Source organism: Bubalus kerabau, chromosome 22 (assembly GCF_029407905.1).
Source record: "Bubalus kerabau isolate K-KA32 ecotype Philippines breed swamp buffalo chromosome 22, PCC_UOA_SB_1v2, whole genome shotgun sequence".
NCBI lineage: Eukaryota > Metazoa > Chordata > Mammalia > Artiodactyla > Bovidae > Bubalus > Bubalus kerabau.
The window spans coordinates 17477054-17496070 of record NC_073645.1 but is presented as its reverse complement, the minus strand read 5'-3'; the positions used below and the strand labels follow the sequence as shown (position 1 = coordinate 17496070).

The 19017-nt window shown below is 43.9% G+C and overlaps 1 protein-coding gene across 1 annotated transcript in view; it reads left to right on the top strand.

The window, feature by feature from the left end:
* The first annotated feature begins 1429 nt into the window (after positions 1–1429).
* MYOF (myoferlin) overlaps positions 1430–19017 on the top strand; it is a 177307-nt gene continuing 159719 nt past the window's right edge. Inside the window, exon 1 of the mRNA XM_055560619.1 lies at positions 1430–1659. Coding sequence (XP_055416594.1) covers positions 1572–1659 — 88 coding nt within the window. The 5' untranslated portion in view covers positions 1430–1571. The remainder of the gene's footprint in view (positions 1660–19017) is intronic.

Genomic DNA, 19017 nt, shown 5'->3' with positions numbered 1-19017 from the left:
TTAATCACCGGGCTATACCACCCAACACACCCTTAGGCCATAAAGATTTTTTTCCTTGACCAAACTTTAGTCACACCCGTCTGTGTACTTCCTTATAAAATCTAGTTTTAACAAGAACCTTGCTGAGTCGGTTTAACCAGAATGCCCCTCTCTCCATGTCTGATCAACTTTCTGCATCTTTTGGGATTTCTCATTCTCCATCACCCTGACTTGTGTTCAGTAAGAATCCTGTTAGGTCAGTTAAACCAGAATTACCTTTATCCTTGATGTTTTCTTCTAGTAATTTCCATCCACTGACTGCCTCCCCCCTCCTTCCCACCCCCGCACTCCCCAGCCTGCTCATTGGCTTTTAATTCCCTCTTAAAAGTGAAAGTGTGAGTCACTCAGTCCTGTCTGACTCTTTGTGACCCCATGGAGTATAGCCTGCCAGGCTCCTCTGTATATGGAATTCTACAGACAAGAATATTGGAGTGGGTTGCCATTCCCTTCTCCAGGGGAATCTTCCTGACCCAGGGATCAAACCCGGTCTCCTGCACTGCAGGCAATTCTTTACTGTCTGAGCCACCAGGAAAGCCCCAATTCCCCCTTGTCCATGCCCTATTCCGATATGAGCCCAAACTCTCTCTTACCCTGAAAGATTCCAGTGTGGTAGTCCCCTCCCCTTGAATGAAGTCTTCCTGGGCCACTTTAACAAGTCTCATGAAATGTTTTTTTTTTTTTTTTTCCTCTCTAACAAAGAAAAGGAAGACACTGCTGGGGTTTAGACCCTGAAGAATGGAGAGTCAATTCTCCATTTTCACTGAACACTGCTACTAGCGGCTTCTGATGGACCAGGAAGACTTAGCTCGCCAGCTCTCACCTCTTAAGGATTTTTAAAGAAGGTCTATGGAGAACCCTTTTGCAACTAAAAAGGATCAGCCTCCAGGACATCAATTTTGTAAAACCCTATTAGGACTTCGGGATTGAGTTTGCTTGAAATAACTCATTCATTTCTCTGCCATACGATAGGGGGCACCCTTTAACGGATTCAAAACAATTTGTTCTGTAAGTTACTGCTGAGTGAGTATGCTCAACAGCAGGAGAAAAGAAACCGCAAAAGTTAAATTTTTTTTTTTTTTTTTTTTTTTTTTACTGATTCAGTCAAGTTTTAAAACTCCAGGAAGATCAGAAAAGAATGGAAGGGGTAACAGAAAACCAATTAATTGGGCTTCGAGTATTGTCACTTATTAGCAGCAGCGTTTTAGTAGTCTCCTGACCTGTCTACATTTGTTAGCTCCAGTTTCATTTGTTGCCCATAATTATTTTTAGCTGGCTTTTGTCCTTTTCACTTCCACATTTCCCGAATTCTTAAGTGGGTGCCTGTGGAGCTGCGGAGACTGGAGCGTTTGGATATCAGTTTACACGTAACCTTCAGTAAATAATCCGTCAGGGACCCACCCATTGCCTCTCCTCCTTCCCTCTTCACTGGACAAGTCATTCCCCGCCTTCTCTCCCGGGCAGCGCGGCCGGGATCCAGAGCCCTAGCCTCCTTAACTTGGTTGCTGAAGCTTGCTTTCTGTCCATTGACAGCCATGCTTCGCGTGATTGTGGAATCTGCCAGCAATATCCCTAAGACGAAATTTGGGAAACCGGATCCTATTGTTTCTGTTATTTTTAAGGGTAAGGTCAAGTTTGCTTCTTTTTCTCCAGTCCTGCTTTGGAATGTTAGTTTCTTGGGTCTACGCATTCTCTGAAAGTCTGCGATTGATCAAATCCTCTGAGGCTATAGCTGGAATTTGTTACCTGTACAGGTCAGGGGAGAGGACCGATTTCTGTGGAAGGCATTTGATTTTCCGCAGGGCTTTGAGGCTCATTGAATGACCGGATGTTTGAATTCTAGTAGCCCTTGTAGTAAACCATATACCAAATTTCAAGTATCAAAATGTTCTGGGGGAAAAATAGTTCTGTGTTGGTTCATATTAAGAGTTTCAGTAGTCTTGTATACATTTTTATTGCCTCTGCCTGTGAGAAATGGATAAAGGAGGAAAAAGCACAATTAAGTTGTTCGAAGCACCATTACTTGGTAAAACAGCCCTTTGCTGCTTTTATCGTCACTGGGCTTCTGGGAGGTGGAGTAAAGGTATTGTTTTGGTTTGTTTCATGTTATTTTGTGCTTCTTTGTAGTTGTTCTTCATCTCTCCAAAGTTAGGGTGTTTTTTGTGTGTTCTGTAGCTTTTAAACTGCTCCTAGAGGAAAGAGCTCTGAACAATGCAAATTTGCAGTTTAGGCATCTAGTTTGGACTTGCTCTAGTGACTTAGAAATCTCTGGATGTCAGTTTTCTCTTCTGCAAAACAAATGAGGGGGGTGTAGAGTAGATCACCTTTAAAAGGCTTGTTGTAATTCTGACAGGTGATTTTTCTTGACATTTCATTGCAATGGAGGAGGACATGAGCGGTTGGAGGGATGGCACACTCTCAGCCATGGTAGGTCATTCCAGTTTGGGCTGGAGTGATGTGTCTAAAGCTGAATTTAGGAGCTTTAGTGGGTTCTGTTTGTCCAAGGTCATTGGTAAGATTGCCAGCTCACTCCTTGCCAGGAAAAATGAAAAGGAGTAGGAGAGGAGGGCAGAAAAAGTGGGAGCCTTGATGAGTGTGTGGATCCTGATCAAACCTCAGCACGTTTCTCTCTTCCTCCGGGAACTCACTACTTCTCCCTTCCAGTTTCTGAGTAACCTGTGCCTTTCTTCTTTCTTTTGTCCATTTTATCTCTGTTCCTCTTCTGAAATCTCCCCCTCTGAGATGAGCAGAGAAATGAAACCTAAAGCTGCCAAATGATTGGTTAGTTAAAAAAGATTTGGGAGATAAAACTTGGATTCTTAATGTACAATGTAGTTAAGAATCTGGTTAGTGAATATCACGTACTCATGTTATATCAGGGTTCCCCTGCATGTGTTCTTTTAAAAAATCTTTTTTATTTCCAAATTTATTTTTATTGCAGTTACAGTGGTTTGTAACATTTTATGTTTTATATAATATTATATTTCTACTTCTGTATGTACTGCAGCATGTTTACCACCAAATATTTAATTTCCATTCTTCATTACACAGTTGATCCCGGTTACACATTTTGCCTTCCTCCCCACCCCTCCCCTTCTGGTAACCGCTACTCTGTTCTCTATATCTACATGTTTTGGGTTTTTTTTGTTTTTTTCATTTGGTTTGTTCATTTGTTTTTTTAAGTTTGTTTTTTATATTCTGTATATGAGTGAAATCATAGGGTGTTAATATTTGTCTTTCTCTGTTTGATGTACTTCATTTATAATAATACCCTCAAGGTGTATCCATGTTGTTGCAATAGCAAGATTTTACCCTTTTAAAAAATTCCTGAGTAATACTCCATTGCATATCTATATATACTGTATCTTCTTTAACCATTCATCCATTGGTATGCACTTAGGTTATTTCTATATCTTGGCTATTGTAAATAATGCTGCAGTGCACACAGGGGTGCACATGTCTTTTCAAATGAGTGTTTGTTTATTCTTTAGATAAATGCCAGAAGTGGGATAGCTGAATTATGTTGCAGTTCTATTCTTAATTTTTTGAGAAATTTCTATAGTCTTTTTCATAGTGACTGGACTAGTTCACATCCCCACCAACAATGTATGAAGGTTCCCTTTTTCCACATTTTCACCAACACATTTTATTTCTCGCCTTTTGGATAGCAGCCATTCTGACAGATATCTCACTGTGGCTTTGTAAAAAAATTTTTCCTGAAGCAGTTACGTAATTGGGACATAAGATGAAAAGTTTGTTTCCTTCACCATTGACATGTAAAGACATGTAAAAATATGTTGGGTTCAATCGGGTAATGTCATGTCATATAGATTGTAAAGGAACTAGAATTTAACACTATATTGAAATCTGACTTATTTGTCTGGAGTGAGTATGTATTGGTCAAAAATTTTACATGACTAAAATTACATCTGCCTAAGGCTGTGAACGTAAACACTCAACTGAAAGTGGAAAACTTCAGTTAATATGGGCCAATATAGGTTATCTAAATTATTACATTTACTAGATTATTTAGCTTCAGTCTCTTTTCTAGTCTCCTTTGGTTGTATAAGTTGAATGGTAAAGTCGTTCATTTATTCACCTGACAAGCAATCTAATGGAAGAAACAACTCAACTCCAGAGCAGGAGTATCTGGACTCTGGCTAATGTTCATAGAACAGCCAATGATGCGGATTTAACCACCAAGGTCTCAGATTTCTCAGTTGTGGAATCAGGGGAACTTATCTCCCTGAGATTTCTTTCAGTTTTAAGGCTCTATAATTTTACAGTTCCATGTATTGAATAACTGCTCTCAGCAGGGTATGAAAGGCATTGCGTTAGGCACTAAAGCAGATATAATAATGACTCTGGCATTTTTCTTGCTTTCAGTCTATTCCAATAGTTTAAAATATTGGTGATAGCAAACCCTTTCCAGGCATGCCTTCCAATTTTGAGCACTGGGTAAGATTAAGTAACATTACATTCTGACGGAATTGAGGATACTGATATCACCATAAATCCATCCGTTGGGATGGAGCAAAACCAGATGTGCTTCATGGGGTGGCGTGAGTGAGAAATGAGGAGAGTAAGATGTGAAAAGCCCTAACAGAGGTTCATGTTATGCTAAGTCGCTCAGTCGTGTCCGACTCTTAGCAACCCCATGGACTGCAGCCTACCAGGCTCCTCCATCCATGGGATTTTCCAGGCAAGAGTACTGGAGTGGAGTGCCATTGCCTTCTCCAAACAGAGGTTCAAGACAGCACCAAAGAAAGCCCCTGAGTTTACTGACTGTATATAGTTTTGCCTCTTGAGTACATAAAACAGCAAGATCGGGCAGTAATCAGCACTTCTCTTTTCAAGCTGTAGGATTGTAGGAAGAATGGCGAAGTGATGGGAGTGTTAATGGTGACGGCTGTGTTGACACCGAGCCCCTCTGTAGACTTTAGTTGGGAACGTGCTGTACTCACAGCCAACTGACTTAGAGTTGACTTCAGTCTCTCATGTTCATTCCCCTTCTGAGGCTGAACTCAGGACCTTGTATGAACCAGCAGGATCTGAGGATTACTGAAGTCCCTGTGGTGTGGATGTCATGGATATTTAGCAGTGCAAAAGGAGAGAGTTTTCACATTCTTAGGGTGTGCTGGGTTCTGCAAGCCAACTCTGAATCATAAGAGCAGAGTGCTTGTCAGTCTGTGCTGGCCATTCTCCCTTGAGTCTCACACAGACAGCCAGGCTGTGAGACTAATCTAGTTGAGATTAGATTAGACAGACTTCTGAGGCCTCTTCCAAGGCTAAGACTTTATGATTCCCCCAAACATTACATATCAAAAAAGTTTGTTTAGTATTAAAGATTTTTAATTAAAAAATATATGCATGTAGAAACAAAACCGACTAACAATCCAAAGGAGATTATAAAACTAAAAAGTGACAATTCTCACCATGTCCCTCCTTTCTCTCCAGTCTTGCTACCTAGGGGTAACTACTCTGAATAGTTTGATTTGAATCCTTTCTGATTTTTTGCTAAAGAGTTGTAAATTTGCTGCAATGCTGCTGCTAAGTCGCTTCAGTCATGTCTGACTCTGTGCAACCCCATAGACAGCAGCCCACCAGGCTCCGCTGTCCCTGAGATTCTCCAGGCAAGAACACTGGAGTGGGTTGCCATTTCCTTCTCCAATGCATGAAAGTGAAAAGTGAAAGTGAAGTCGCTCAGTTGTGTCCGACTCTTCCTGACCCCATGGACTGCAGCCTACCAGGCTCCTCCGTCCATGGGATTTTCCAGGCAAGAGTTCTGGAGTGGGTTGCCATTGCCTTCTCCGAGTAAGTTTGCTAAAAAGTTGTAATTTTTTGCTAAAAGTTGTAAGTAGCTACTCCCTGTTAGCAAGGAGGCTGCAATGGACATCCTTATAGTGGATCTCCTTGTAAAAGTGAACATTTCTGAAAGACAGATTCCCTGGTGTTTGTATGTGTGTGTGTCTGTGTACGTATATGTGTGCATTTCTTTTCTTTTAAAGGCAGTCTTGCTGACTGTTGCTGATGACTTCCATTTGGCTAGCCTCCTGCCTCTGTGTCCAATCTCTTGAAAAGATTGGTTGAATGGAAATTTTCTTGCACACTTTTATATTGTTGTACTTTTACAATGTGGCAACATTGTGTCCATATTCAACATTTGACTCTGAAAGAGCATAGTTGTAGCAACTACTAACAGTTATCTCATTTGTCCTTATCAAGCCCATTCCATTAGCCAGAATTTTCTCACTTCTGGTCTTATGTAGCTCTTTGAGGTCTTTGTGGAACGTCTACTGCTTAGTCCAGATATCACTAAAGAATTGTCATGTTATTGCTTATTTTTCCAGATATTTGTTATTTCATCTGGACATATTTTGAGACTGAAATCCTGGTATTTCTAGGATATCCCCTGCATTGAGCTTATCAACTTTGTAGTCTTGAGGAAACCACTTAACCTCTCTGAGAATCCCTTTTTCCTCTTGAAAAATAGGCCTCTGGTGGCTTATCTGAAAGGAAGTAGATTTGTGAAATTCCCCAAAGGTTGTGATTTATGCAATAGAGAATTCTCTGACTATTTTTAGCAAAAACTACTTAGCTACTTGAAAATTTGAAAAAAATAGTTGAGTTAGAAAAGTGATATTTTAAGTAAAGGGAAAAGCTATGAAATTCCAATTAAGAATGGTGAAGTATGATGGGAGAAAGATCCAGTGGGTCTCATTCACTATCGTCTGTGAAGGCACCTAGTGAGTGGCCCACACAGTGACCTGGTTTACCCAGACCATACCGTGCTGTGCATGCTTAGTCGCTCAGTTGTGTCCAACTCTTTGAGACCCCATGGACTGTAACCCGCCAGGCTCTTCTGTCCATGAGGATTCTCCAGGCAAATACTGGAGTGGGTTGCCTCATGCCCTCCTCTAGGGGATCTTCCCAAGCTAGGGATCGAACCTAGGTCTCCCGCATTGCGGGCGGATTCTTTACCATCTGAGTCACCAGGGAAGCCCAAGAATACTGGAATGGGTAGCCTATCCCTTCTCCAGGGGATCTTCCCCACCCAGGAATCAATCCGGGGTCTCATGCATTGCAGGCAGATTCTATACCAGTTGAGCTACCAGGGAAGCCCATACTGTAGGGCTAGTCAAAGATTCCCACTGGCACAAACTGACAACCATGCCACACTGGTCCTCTGGTAGAACTACTGCGGTGTTTTTACGAAACACTCTGGAAAGCAAAAGTGTTCAAGGTACTGAATCATCCCCATCAGTTCTGGGAGAACAGGGTTTGGAGACTCACTATCTGTGGAAAGTGTCCCCACCTTATCAAGGCATGGAAACTCTGAAAGGTACACTTTCCAAAGGCATATTTTATAGACTCTCAGTTATTTACCAGAGAAGGCAATGGCACCCCACTCCAGTACTCTTGCCTGGAAAATCCCATGGACGGAGGGGCCTGGTGGGCTGCAGTCCATGGGGTCGCTGAGGGTCAGACACGACTGAGCGACTTCCCTTTCACTTTTCACTTTCATGCATCGGAGAAGGAAATGGCAACCCACTCCAGGGTTCTTGCCTGGAGAATCTCAGGGACGGGGGAGCCTGGTGGGTTGCTGTCTATGGAGTCGCACAGAGTCGGACACGACTGAAGTGACTTAGCAGCAGCAGCAGCAGCAGTTATTTACAAAGCCACAATTTCCTTTGAAAAACAAATCAATGTGACTTGTTTTCCTCCTGCACAACAAATCTTAAGTGTATGCCCTTAAGGTATGTCCAGGGGTGCTGGTCTTTGATTGGTTGGGGTTTGCTGGTAGGTCTCTCCATCCCCATGGGATCTGGCTCTGCCACGGAGGCATGACGAAGGAGGTGGGGGATGCCCTGATGCTCAGTGGTAGAGAATCCACCTGCCAATGCACAAGACATGGGTTTGATCCCTGGTCTGGGACGATTCCACATGCTGAGGAGCAGTTAAGCCCATGCGTCTCGACTACTAAGCCTGTGCTCTAGGGCCCAGGAGCCACAACTACTGAGCTTGGGCACCCTAGAGCCTGTGCTCTGCAACAAGAGAAGCCACCACAATGGGAAGCCCGTGCACTGCAACCGGAGAGTAGCATCCACTCATCACAACTAGAGAAAAGCCAGAGCGGCAACAAAGACCCAGCAATGTCAAAAATAAATAAATAAATGATTAAAAAAAAAAAAAGAAGTCATGGAGTTTTTATGTCCTCTGCCACTCTATCATATCACAGATGTTGAATATATGTTTTAAAGATTGACCCTGGAAACAATGCCCTGGCAGGAGATGTAAGACAATAAAGTCATTAATTCTTGGTCTTGAAATGGTCAGAAGTCCACCATTCTCTCTTCTTTCAGAAAGAATTACATTTATTATTCTCTCAGGTGCTTTGTGGATTAGGCTTGGCAAAGGGCCACTTCATACATTTCTGAGCACCGAGTCCCTAGCACCTGCTACCCAAGGGCAAATCAATATCATACTACTTTTTGCTTCCTTGATCCTGACCAGAAAAGGATCCAACATAAAACTGTGAAGCTGCCAGTTTTATGTTGAAAATTTGTGCATGAAACATTCAGTGGTCTGTAAGGCAGAATGTGTTTGCCATAATTTGGCAGTGATTACTTTACTTTGTAAGTCCTTTTGAACAGCTGTTCTGTTTCGTAGGGGGTGTGCTTTGAGAGACTCTGAGCAGTTTTCTCTTAGAAACAGCTGCTTAGACATTTAAGCTTTATCAGCAAACTTGGCCTTGAGCATTAGGGTAAAAGCTTATTGGACATGAGGATGCAAAAACCCTGGGTTTTGGAGCTAGGGAGGCTTAGGAATGAGCATTCCAATTTTCACCTCTTACTTTCTAAGTGCTCATGAGCTAATGAATTAAAACCTTCAGCTGCAGAGTTATTATAGTTCAACTAGGAGTTATTATATCTCCTACCTTGCAGGGATGTTTGAGGGTTAAATGAATACATATATAAAATTGCACATGGGAATTCCTAAACTTCCTTCCCTATTTGATAACATTTACTTTTATGGAGCCCTAAAATGTGCCAGACAGTATAACAGAAATTAAGTCTAGAAAAATACATATCACATGGTTTGTCTTCTGTGTCTAGGGAACCAGCTGGTTGGAACACAAGAATGAGTTACAAACCAGAATAGGCATGCAAAGGTTATAATGCAAGAGGAAAGAGAGGAAGAGAGGAAATCTTCATGGAGAGGTGTCCTTGAGTTGATCTTAAAGGATGACAGAAATAATGAAAAGAAAGACATTCCAGGTTTGGAAAAATATCAGAAAAGACCAGGGAGCCCCTGTCCTGTGGGGTGAGGTTGATCAAGGAGTAATTGGTGTGATTAGGGTTACATTTTACTCATAAACCAGTTGGGAGCCAGTAGGTAGCATTGTGGATGTTTTAGTTCTAGTCAGGTATAAGAAAGATTGAGGGAAGGAGAAGGGAGGGACAGAGGATGAAATGGTTGGATGGCATCACTGACTCAATGGACATGAGCGTCAGCAAACTCTGGGAGATGGTGAGGGACAGGGAAGCCTGGCATGCCGCAGTCCATGGGATCGCAAAGAGTTGCATATGACTAAGTGACTGAACAACAACAAGACTAAGTAAGGGATGTACTAGTTGAGACAAGTGCTTTCTAAGACAGAGGGAGCTCATTTCATGGCTAGAATGAGAAGGAAGAAACTAATGTGAACAGTACTACGGAAGCAGCCCAACTGAACTAAATTAATAAGAAAACTGCACTGGGCAGGCTAGCTGGACCATGCTTTCTCACTCTCTTCTGTGAAATAGGATTAGGGTTAGGGAGTGCTCAGCCTGTGCAGGCCTGCAGGGCTAGGTGGGGCAGCCCTGCCAGAGGCCGACCTGAGGGCTTTACCTGCCTGAGACTGGAGAGGGAGGTCCAGAGAGGTAGAAGAAAAGCACAGAAATGGAAAGTGATAGCAAAGACACATTTTGTCATTCTCCCAGAAGTCCAATGAGGAGTATTTCCTCAACCAAACTGAACTGCGGTCTCACAGAAGGTCCTTCTCTCAGGACTCAGTTGTTCCACCATCTAAGGGGTACGGTGTCCTGTCTGTGTGTGTGCTCAATCACTAAGTCTTGTCTTTTGAGACCCTACGGATTGCAGCCCGCCAGGCTCCTCTGTGCATGGGTTGCCCATGCAAGAATACTGGCCTGGGTTGCCATTTCCTTATCCAGGGGATCTTCCCAACTCAGGGATTGAACCCGGGTCTCCTGTGTCTTTTGCATTGGCAGGTGGACTCTTTATCACTGAGCCACCTGGGAGTGTCAGCAGTTATTTAATTGCAGGGAACTCAGATTTGCTCAAGATGGCCACCATACTGATTTCTTCTATCGTGGCTGTACTATTTTACATCCCCACAAACAGTGCTAAAAGGGTTCCATCTTCTCCACATTTTTACCACCATTTTGTATTTTCTGTGTTTTTTTGTTTGTTTGTTTGTTTCTGTGGTTTGTTTTTTGGGGGATAATAGTCATCTTAATGGATGTGAACAGTAGGTTCTTAGCAACTCTCTGTTGACTTGGATTGTCAGCTCATACTTGCCCCATTAATTCATAGTGTTTCTGCAGCCTTAGTGGCCAGCCATGAGGCAGCCCTCCTGTGACCAGAAGCCTGCCTATCGGGGCCCAGCAGCAGCTCAAGGGCCTGGTGGCCTCTTGACCAGTGGGGCCCTGGTCTTGTGAGGTCTGTGTAGCTCAGGTTGTGCTGGCAGCCATAGCAGAGCAGAAGGCAAGTAGAAAATAGCCTTGGTTCCCTGCAGTGCCAGGTCTCCCAGTTGGCCTGGACTCCCCAGGGCAAGGCTGGAACCAGAGGGCCCCCTGTTTCTGCCCCCAGAACATCCTAGGAGATCAGAGTAGCCCCAGATCAGGTGCCCTGTAGTCCTCTCCCCTAACATTCTACACTCCTTCGTGACACTTAGTGGAATATGCAGTTGTGTATTTACTGGCTTATTTGATTTCTGTCTGCTTCCTCCAGAGACTAGAAGCTTCTTGAGCACAGGGGCCATGTCTCCTTCTTCAACACCTTGCTCAGTGCCTGGCAGATAGTAGATGACCAATTAGTGGTGTTGAATGAATGATTCTGGCTCCTCCCTTCAGTCATTCAGTTTAGGATCTCACAGGCCAGGGGAACCAGATGGGACCAAATGATACCAGTGCCCACAGATCCCTGTGCCCACAAACTACAAAACTGATCCTGAGTGTGTAGTCCTTCAGAGTTTCCACATGCTATTTGGGATCCATTAAGCTGCATCTCAAAGGAAACTGGAAGGCGGGGGAGTCCTAGCCTACCTCGGACCTTGATATTAGGGCTTTGGTCTAATCAATGGCAAGAAATCTCTCTGAATCTCAGTTTTCCTAGCTGTGAGGTGGTTATAAGGCCTACCCCTGAAGGTTATAAAAGTCAAATGAGTATTTAAGGTACCTGGACTAAAAATAGATGTTTAATGCCATCTTGCCTCCTGAAGTTTTGTTTCCTTTGCACATTGCAAAGTGAAAAATTAGTAGGCTAGTTTAGGGACTAAATAAATGTTTTCAAATTGAATGAAGACAGTTGAGGCAGAACCTGTTTGCTCTCCTTTTATTTATTTAATTTGTTTATTTCTGGCTGTGCTGCTTATAGGATCTGAGTTCCCCAACCAGGGATTGAACCTAGGCCCTTGGCAGTGAAAGCTCTGAGTCTTAACCACTGGACTGCCAGAGAATTGCCTGTTCTCCATTTAGAAGGTGAAGCTACAACCTAGAAGAGAGCTCTAGCTGGGGTTCGTATTTTGTCAGAACAGCTTGTCATTATGGTGAGAATAAAATAGATCATTTTACTAAGTGTTTTTTACTTCATTTGGCAGACACGTCTTTGTGTGCCTACTGTGTGCCTGATTGTTTAGAGCATTGCTGTCTTATAGTCCCTTCTATGATAGTGGTGATGTCCAAGATCTGCTGTCTCCAACAGAGCCATGAGACACGTGTGGATAGTGATCACTGAAACGTGGTCAGTGTGACTTGATGAACTGAATTGCTAATATTATTTCATTCAAATATTCATGGATACATGAGGTTGTTGACAGCTGTGTTGGACAGCACAGAGAACAGAACAGCCTCTGTGGCTAAGAGTTCACCATGTCCTCCCACTCACCGTTCTCAGCATCTCTTACCTCAGTTGTCTCATCTGTAAAATAGAGAGGATAACAATCCAAAACTCGGAAAGTAATTACAAAAGAGAAAGCATGTAGGAAGTGCTTTAAGTGTTGGTTGCTGCTTAGGCCTTCTGGAGATGTCGGCATGGTGAGTAACAACCAATTACTCCACCACCACCATTTACTAAATTCTCACTCTGTGCTCAGACCTGTACGTATTATCGATTTCATCTTCACATCGTTTTCAGGAAGTATCACATAGAACCAGACATTCTGGAGTGTGAAGTCAAGTGGGCCTTAGGAAGCAATAGTGTGAACAAAGCTAGTGGAGGTGATGGGATTCCAGTTGAGCTATTTCAAATCCTAAAAGATGATGCTTGAAAGTGCTGCACTCAATATGCCAGCAAATGTGGAAAACTCAGCAGTGGCTACAGACTGGAAAAGGTCAGGTATCATTCCAGTCCCAAAGAAGGGCAATGCCAAAGAATGTTCAAACTACCACACAATTGTCCTCATATCACATCCTAGCAAGATAATGCTCAAAATCTTTCAAGCTAGGCTTCAACAGTATGTGAACCAAGAACTTCCAGATGTACAAGCTGGATTTAGAAAAGGCAGAGGAACCAGAGATCAAATTGCCAACATCTGTTGGATCATAGAAAAAGCAAGGGAATTCCAGAAAAACATCTACTTCTGCTTCATTGACTGCGCTTAAGTCTTTGACTGTGTGGATCACAACAAACTGTGGAAGATTCTTAAAGAGTGGGCATACCAGACCATCTTACCTGTCTCCTGAGAAACCTGTATACAGGTCAAGAAGCAACAGTTAGAACCAAACATAGAAAAACTGACTGGTTCAAAACTGGGAAAAGAGTACAAGGATGTATATTGTAACCCTGCTTATTTAACTTATATGCAGAGTACACCTTGTGAAACACCAGGTTGGATGAATCACAAGCTGGAGTCAAGATTGCTGGGAGAAATGTCAACAGCCTCAGACATGCAGATATTACCATTTTAGTGGCAGGAAATGAAGAGGAATTAAAAAGCTTCTTGATGAGGGTGAAAGATACAAGTGAAAAAGCTGGCTTAAAACTCAACATTCAAAAACTAAGATTATGGCATCTGGTCCCATGACTTCATGGCAAATAGAAGGCGAAAAAGTGGAAGCAGTGACAGATTTTATTTTCTTGGGCCCAAGGTCACTGTGTGTGGTGACTGCAGCCATGAAATTAAAAGATGCTTACTATTTGGAAGGAAAGCTATGATAACTTGTGAAGTCGCTCAGTCATGTCCAACTCTTTGCAACCCCATGGACTGTAACCTATCAGGCTCCTCTGTCCATGGGATTTTCTAGGCAAGAGTACTGGAGTGGGTTGCTATAAAAAGCAGAAACATCACTTTGCCGACAAAGGTCTGTATAGTCAAAGCTATGGTTTTTTCCAGTAGTCATATATGGGTGTGAGAGTTGGACCATGAAGAAGGCTAAACACTGAAGAACTGATGCTTTTGGACTGTGGTGCTGGAGAGGACTCTTGAGAGTCCCTCGGACTGCAAGGAGATCAGCCAATCCTAAAGGAAATCAACCCTGAATATTCATTGGAAGGACTGATGCTGAAGCTGAAGCTCCAGTACTTTGGCCACCCAATCCAAAGAGGTGATTCATTGGAAAAGACCCTGATGCTGGGAAAGATTGAGGGCAGGAAGAGAAGGGGGCAACTGAGGATGAGGTGGCTGGATGGCATCACTGACTCAATGAACATGAGTTTGAGCAAACTCGGGGAAATAGCCCAGAACAGGGAAGCCTGGTGTGTTGCAGTCCATGGAGTCACAAAGAGTCAGACATGACTTAGCGACTGAACAACAACAGCAACAAGGTATTATTATGATCTTCATTTTACCCACGAGGAAACTGAGGCAGAGACAGGTTAGAATTCAACCCTGAACTCTGATTCCAAAGCCTCCATTGTGTCTTCTTGGAGGTCACTGTAGTTACACAGAAAAAACACAATGTGTGCCTTAAATATCCAAGTCAAATTATGATTCTTCTTCCTCCTCTGAACAAATTGAGTTGTTTTGTCTGCCAGGTCATCTGAACTCAGTCTAAGAGAGGAAGACTGTGTACCAAGAACAAAAGAACTTAAAAGAAAAAACAAAACCCGGCCCGCCTGTGGTGAGTTTCCACAGGGTACATAAGTCTTTAGGACTGTGCTGTGACTTAGAAGCTCAGAGCTAACATAACTTCTCGGTGAATCAGTTCTTCTGAGAGTCAAGTGGGAGCCATTTTATTAGTGGAGATCACAACTCTTATCTTATATAAAATAGTAAGATCCTAAATGGCAGGGTGAGTTTCTACTTCTCATTACCTTAGTTTTCTGGATTTTTATTTTCATCATCTTATCATTGCAATAGGATAACTTATGTTTTGTTTTTTATTTTAATCCCTTCCCTTATCTCTCTTTCATTATTTAAAAAAAGGAAAAAAAATGTTCCTTGTGGTTACCTCTCCTCGTTGTTGGAATTCACTGCCTGGGCAGTCCCTGTCTCTCTCCACCCTCTTTTTTCCTTCTGTTTCTTCCCACTGCTCCTCTTAAGCATAAACTCATTCAGCAGATCTTGGTCAAGAGTGTACTTTGCCAGGCTGTGGTCTCAGCACTGCAAGTCGGATGGGAAACAAGCCGGACTTGACTGCTGCATGCATGCAGCTTATAGTCTAGCTGTAGATCCAGGAAGAGTTCAGTGAATTCAGAGTTAAAGAAGTTTAATCTCTTGGAAAGGAAGCATTATTTTTGCAGATTATATTGATGACCAGCTATGAAACATTGCACTAAAGCTTCACATAGATGCATTTATTTCACACCAAAAAAAAAAAAAAAAAAAATGAAATCCCTCATTTTATAGCTGAAGAGGCCAAGTGTTGGGGAGAACCCCATGCTAGGTTTGAGGTGGGGCTGGCTTACGGGGCCCACCCTGAGGCTGTAACATTCACACTGGCTTTTGGCCACACCTGCATTTGACCTACCCTGGGGTAACTAGTGCATTTGACCTACCCTGGGGTAACTAGTGCATTTGACCTACCCTGGGGTAACTAGTGCATTTGACCTACCCTGGGGTAACTAGTGCATTTGACCTACCCTGGGGTAACTTAGACCCCTAAACCTGACAATCCAGGTTCTGTTTCCTTGGGCAAATTCAGCCCTGAGGGCATCCAATCAGACCAGCAATAGGGCCTGGGGCAGTGGTTCCCTGGAGCCGGACACTTCAGACTTCAGCGGCCTTGTTCCAGGCCCCAGATGACCTCCAGTTTGTCCCAGTGTGCTGGACACATTAAGATGGCCTCCAGATGTGACATGGCCTGAGGAAGGAGCCTCCTCCTAGGGCACTTACAGTGTAGAGCCGTTTCTTGGGCTTCCTCGTGTTTGTTCTTCATAACAACTCTAGCAGGTGTCCAGGACATGATTGTTTATACACCTTTCACAGATGAGGACCTTGAGTCTCAGAGAGGACAAGAGTGGCCAAAGCAGGGTGACCAGGAAAAGGCAAGGGCCAGAAGCCCAGACCAAGACTCTTTTGCCCAGGCGCCTTCCCACTGCATTGTGGGTGTCTGGCTTTCTTTGTGCTTGGCATCTCTCTTGCGTTTCTACCCTCCAGGCCCTCCCACTACCAAGCAGCCACCCACAGACACCCCCGATTCCCAGCTCTCCCTCATACCTGGAGCAGCTGATCAGCCTTGCTGGCTCAAGAGCCCAGGGGCCACAGCCATTCTCAACATGGAGAGGAGGGCTGGGTGCAGTGGATCAAAACTGCTGGCAATGGCACAAGTCTCATTTAAAGACATGATTAATTATGGAACACCGAGACCTGAGGCTGAGCATCATAATTCAGCTAAAATTATTGCCCAGGAGGGTAAGGATGGAGTTAGCAAGATTTTGATTCAGAGCTTTGTGCTTATTTTCAAAATTCTTTTCTGTGACTATTTTCTCTTGATAACAGTTTCTTGGAGTCAGAAGCCCAGAAGGTGTGGATCCATGTTTATGATTCTGACTCTAATCCTACACAGAGGCGTGTCCCCTGTGTCCTAACACTTTCATTCTCTCTCCTTTGATCCTCAGCGCTGCAAAGAGGCCTTTTACATGCACCTCTGCAGGACACTGAGGCCTTGAGGAGCCCTTTTGAAACTGTTTTAAAACTTTGTTTTAGTCACTAAGTCCTGTCCGACACTTTTGCCACCCCATGGACTGTAGCTCTTGGGTAAACTCCTGGAGTTGGTGATGGACAGGGAGGCCTGGCGTGCTGTGGTCCTTGGGGGTCACAGAGTCAGACATGACTGAGCAACTGAACTGAACTGGACTATAGCTCACCAGGCTCCTCTGTCCATGGAATTGTCTAGTCAAGAATACTGGAGTGGGTTGTCATTTCCTTCTCCAGGGGATCTTTCCGACCCAGGGATCAAACCCATGTCTCTTACATCTCCTGCATTGGCAGGTGGATTCTTTACCACTGAGCCACCAGGGAAGCCCTCTGAAACTCTTGGAATGCCTATCTCCTCAAGCAGGGTCCAAAGTGAATCTGCAGAGCACCAGGCTTAATTGACTAGCAAATTATGTCTCAGAAACATGCCAGGCAGAGGTGTGAGAGTTTAAGAGTCTTAGGAGCCAGAACACCTGCATGGAGATTCTGGATTTCTTACTAGTAGGTGAGGCTGGAGAAGCTCCTTAATTGTATTGTGCTAGTGGGCATAAATAAGGATAATAATAGCAACAGGTGACATACAGAGCCCTTTGAAGAATCCCTGGCATATTATGAGCCCCCAAATTTGGTACCCATTTCTTCTGGGCATTAGGTCCCAATATTTATGAATGAGGAAATCTAGGTATAGAGAGTTGGAGTCAGTGCCCAAGGTCATGCAGCTAGTAAGTGGTGAAAATGTGGCAGGTCACTGGCACCCTCAGCCTGAGGTGGTGATGAAGAGCACAGGTTTGGAAACGAGGCAGGCTTGGGGCTGAAGCTGAGCTCTCCCACTTAGTAGTTGTGTGGTCTTGAGCAAGTCAGTTAGCATCCCTGAACCTCAGTCTCATTTGCAAAATGGAGATATTAGTACCTCCCTGTTGACCACACCCACAGGCCTTGCCCAGCTTCAAGGGTGAAGACAGACCCCAGAGTCAGCAACAGAGACATGAGTGGTTTAATGGAGAGGGGAGTTGACATGGAATTGACATGGAGTTTAATGAAGTCTGAAGCCAGGTCCTGGAGTAACACTCACCTTGATGCAGCAGGTGCCTGGAAGGATGTGTTGGCAGTCTTTGCTCCAGGGGATGAGAGAGGGAGGGGAACGTACCAGTTATAGAGGAATTGATGTCAGGTGGGCTCATTAGTTACCAGGGAAACCTAGAAGGCTGTGTCTCTCATTGCCCCTTTGATAAGGACAATGGCTAGCTGGAGCCTGGGGCAAGTATCTAGGAAGGTCAGTCAGGTGAGTAAGATATAGGTGAAGCAGGGGATGGTCAGAGAGCAAGACAACAGCCATCTTTAGTGAAAACCACAGTGGCTTCTGTATTGTATCTGTGGTATCTGGTTGCAGTGCCATCTACATACCTGACCCCAGAGATATCGCTGAAGAGGGGCAGACAAAGATTGTAAGGGTTGTGCAGGGTATGTAAGGGTGAGTGTATGGTCAGGCCACTCAAGATGGCTGTTCTCTTGCTCTCTGTACATCCCCTGCCCAACCAGTTCCTGCTACGCCTGTACCCTATGCACACAACTGACCATCCTACTACTTGCCCTAGATCCCAGCTGGTGATTGTTCTTATCAAAGGGGCTATGAGGGGCCTGCCCCTCTGTGGTTTCCCTGGTAACTAATGAGCCCACCTGGCCTCAGTTCCAGCCCTGGGAGTCAAGGCTGCTGCCATATTCTGCCTGTTGTCTGCTGCACACGGTGGGGTGTTGCTCCAGGACCTTACTTCAAACGTGTACGCTCCCTGGTTCATTAAACCACTGATGTCTCTGTTGTTGACTCTGGCTGTTTCTTCAGTCTTGAAGCTGGGCAAGCAACAGGCTTTGTGGGCTTGCAGGGTTCGGCCCAACAATTGGCACAGCAGCCAGGAGACTGAGGAAACTCCCATGAGTGCCAAGATGTTGGGAAATACAGGACAGGGAATGGAAAGTTGTGGGCGTCATCCACGAGCATGTGGGGCCCAAAAGTTGAGGGGGGTCATCCCAGAAGTTATGGGGAAATTCTGAGGTGGCTATCTGCTTGTATGAGGGGACGCAGTGGGCTGTCCTTGGTGAATGGGGGCTGCCAAGAGATCTATAGAAAAATGGCCTCTAATGACTCTGCTGTTGTATTAAAGGGAGGCTTTGGTAACTGGTTAAGTCAGCTTTCTAGAAGGAATTGGTATTCCTCATGTGCCTTTTATATGTCAATTATCTATCTGGCCTCTCTGGAACTTAAATTTTATGTGATCTTTAAGAGTAAAGGAGTAAAAAGAACTTTTAGGTAAATTCTATAGAAATAATTATACTTTGGGAATGTCTATCTGAAATAGTCTCTCCAGATTTTAGTGACTTGAAGATTTTAGGCTTGAAACTAAAGTTGAAAGACAAGTGTTCATGGGTCATTTCAAATAGGATAAAATATTGGAACATTAATTGCCGGGCAGGTCTAAGTTTATCTACCTTTGCCTGCTTACAAGAAGGGGACCGAAGCATTAAGTTTTTCAATCAGGAAATGCACAATTACTTCTTGGTTTTTGCCAGAGACTGAGGTTTTCAAGGGTTAAGATTATAATCAATCTTAACTCTTGTAACTGTTT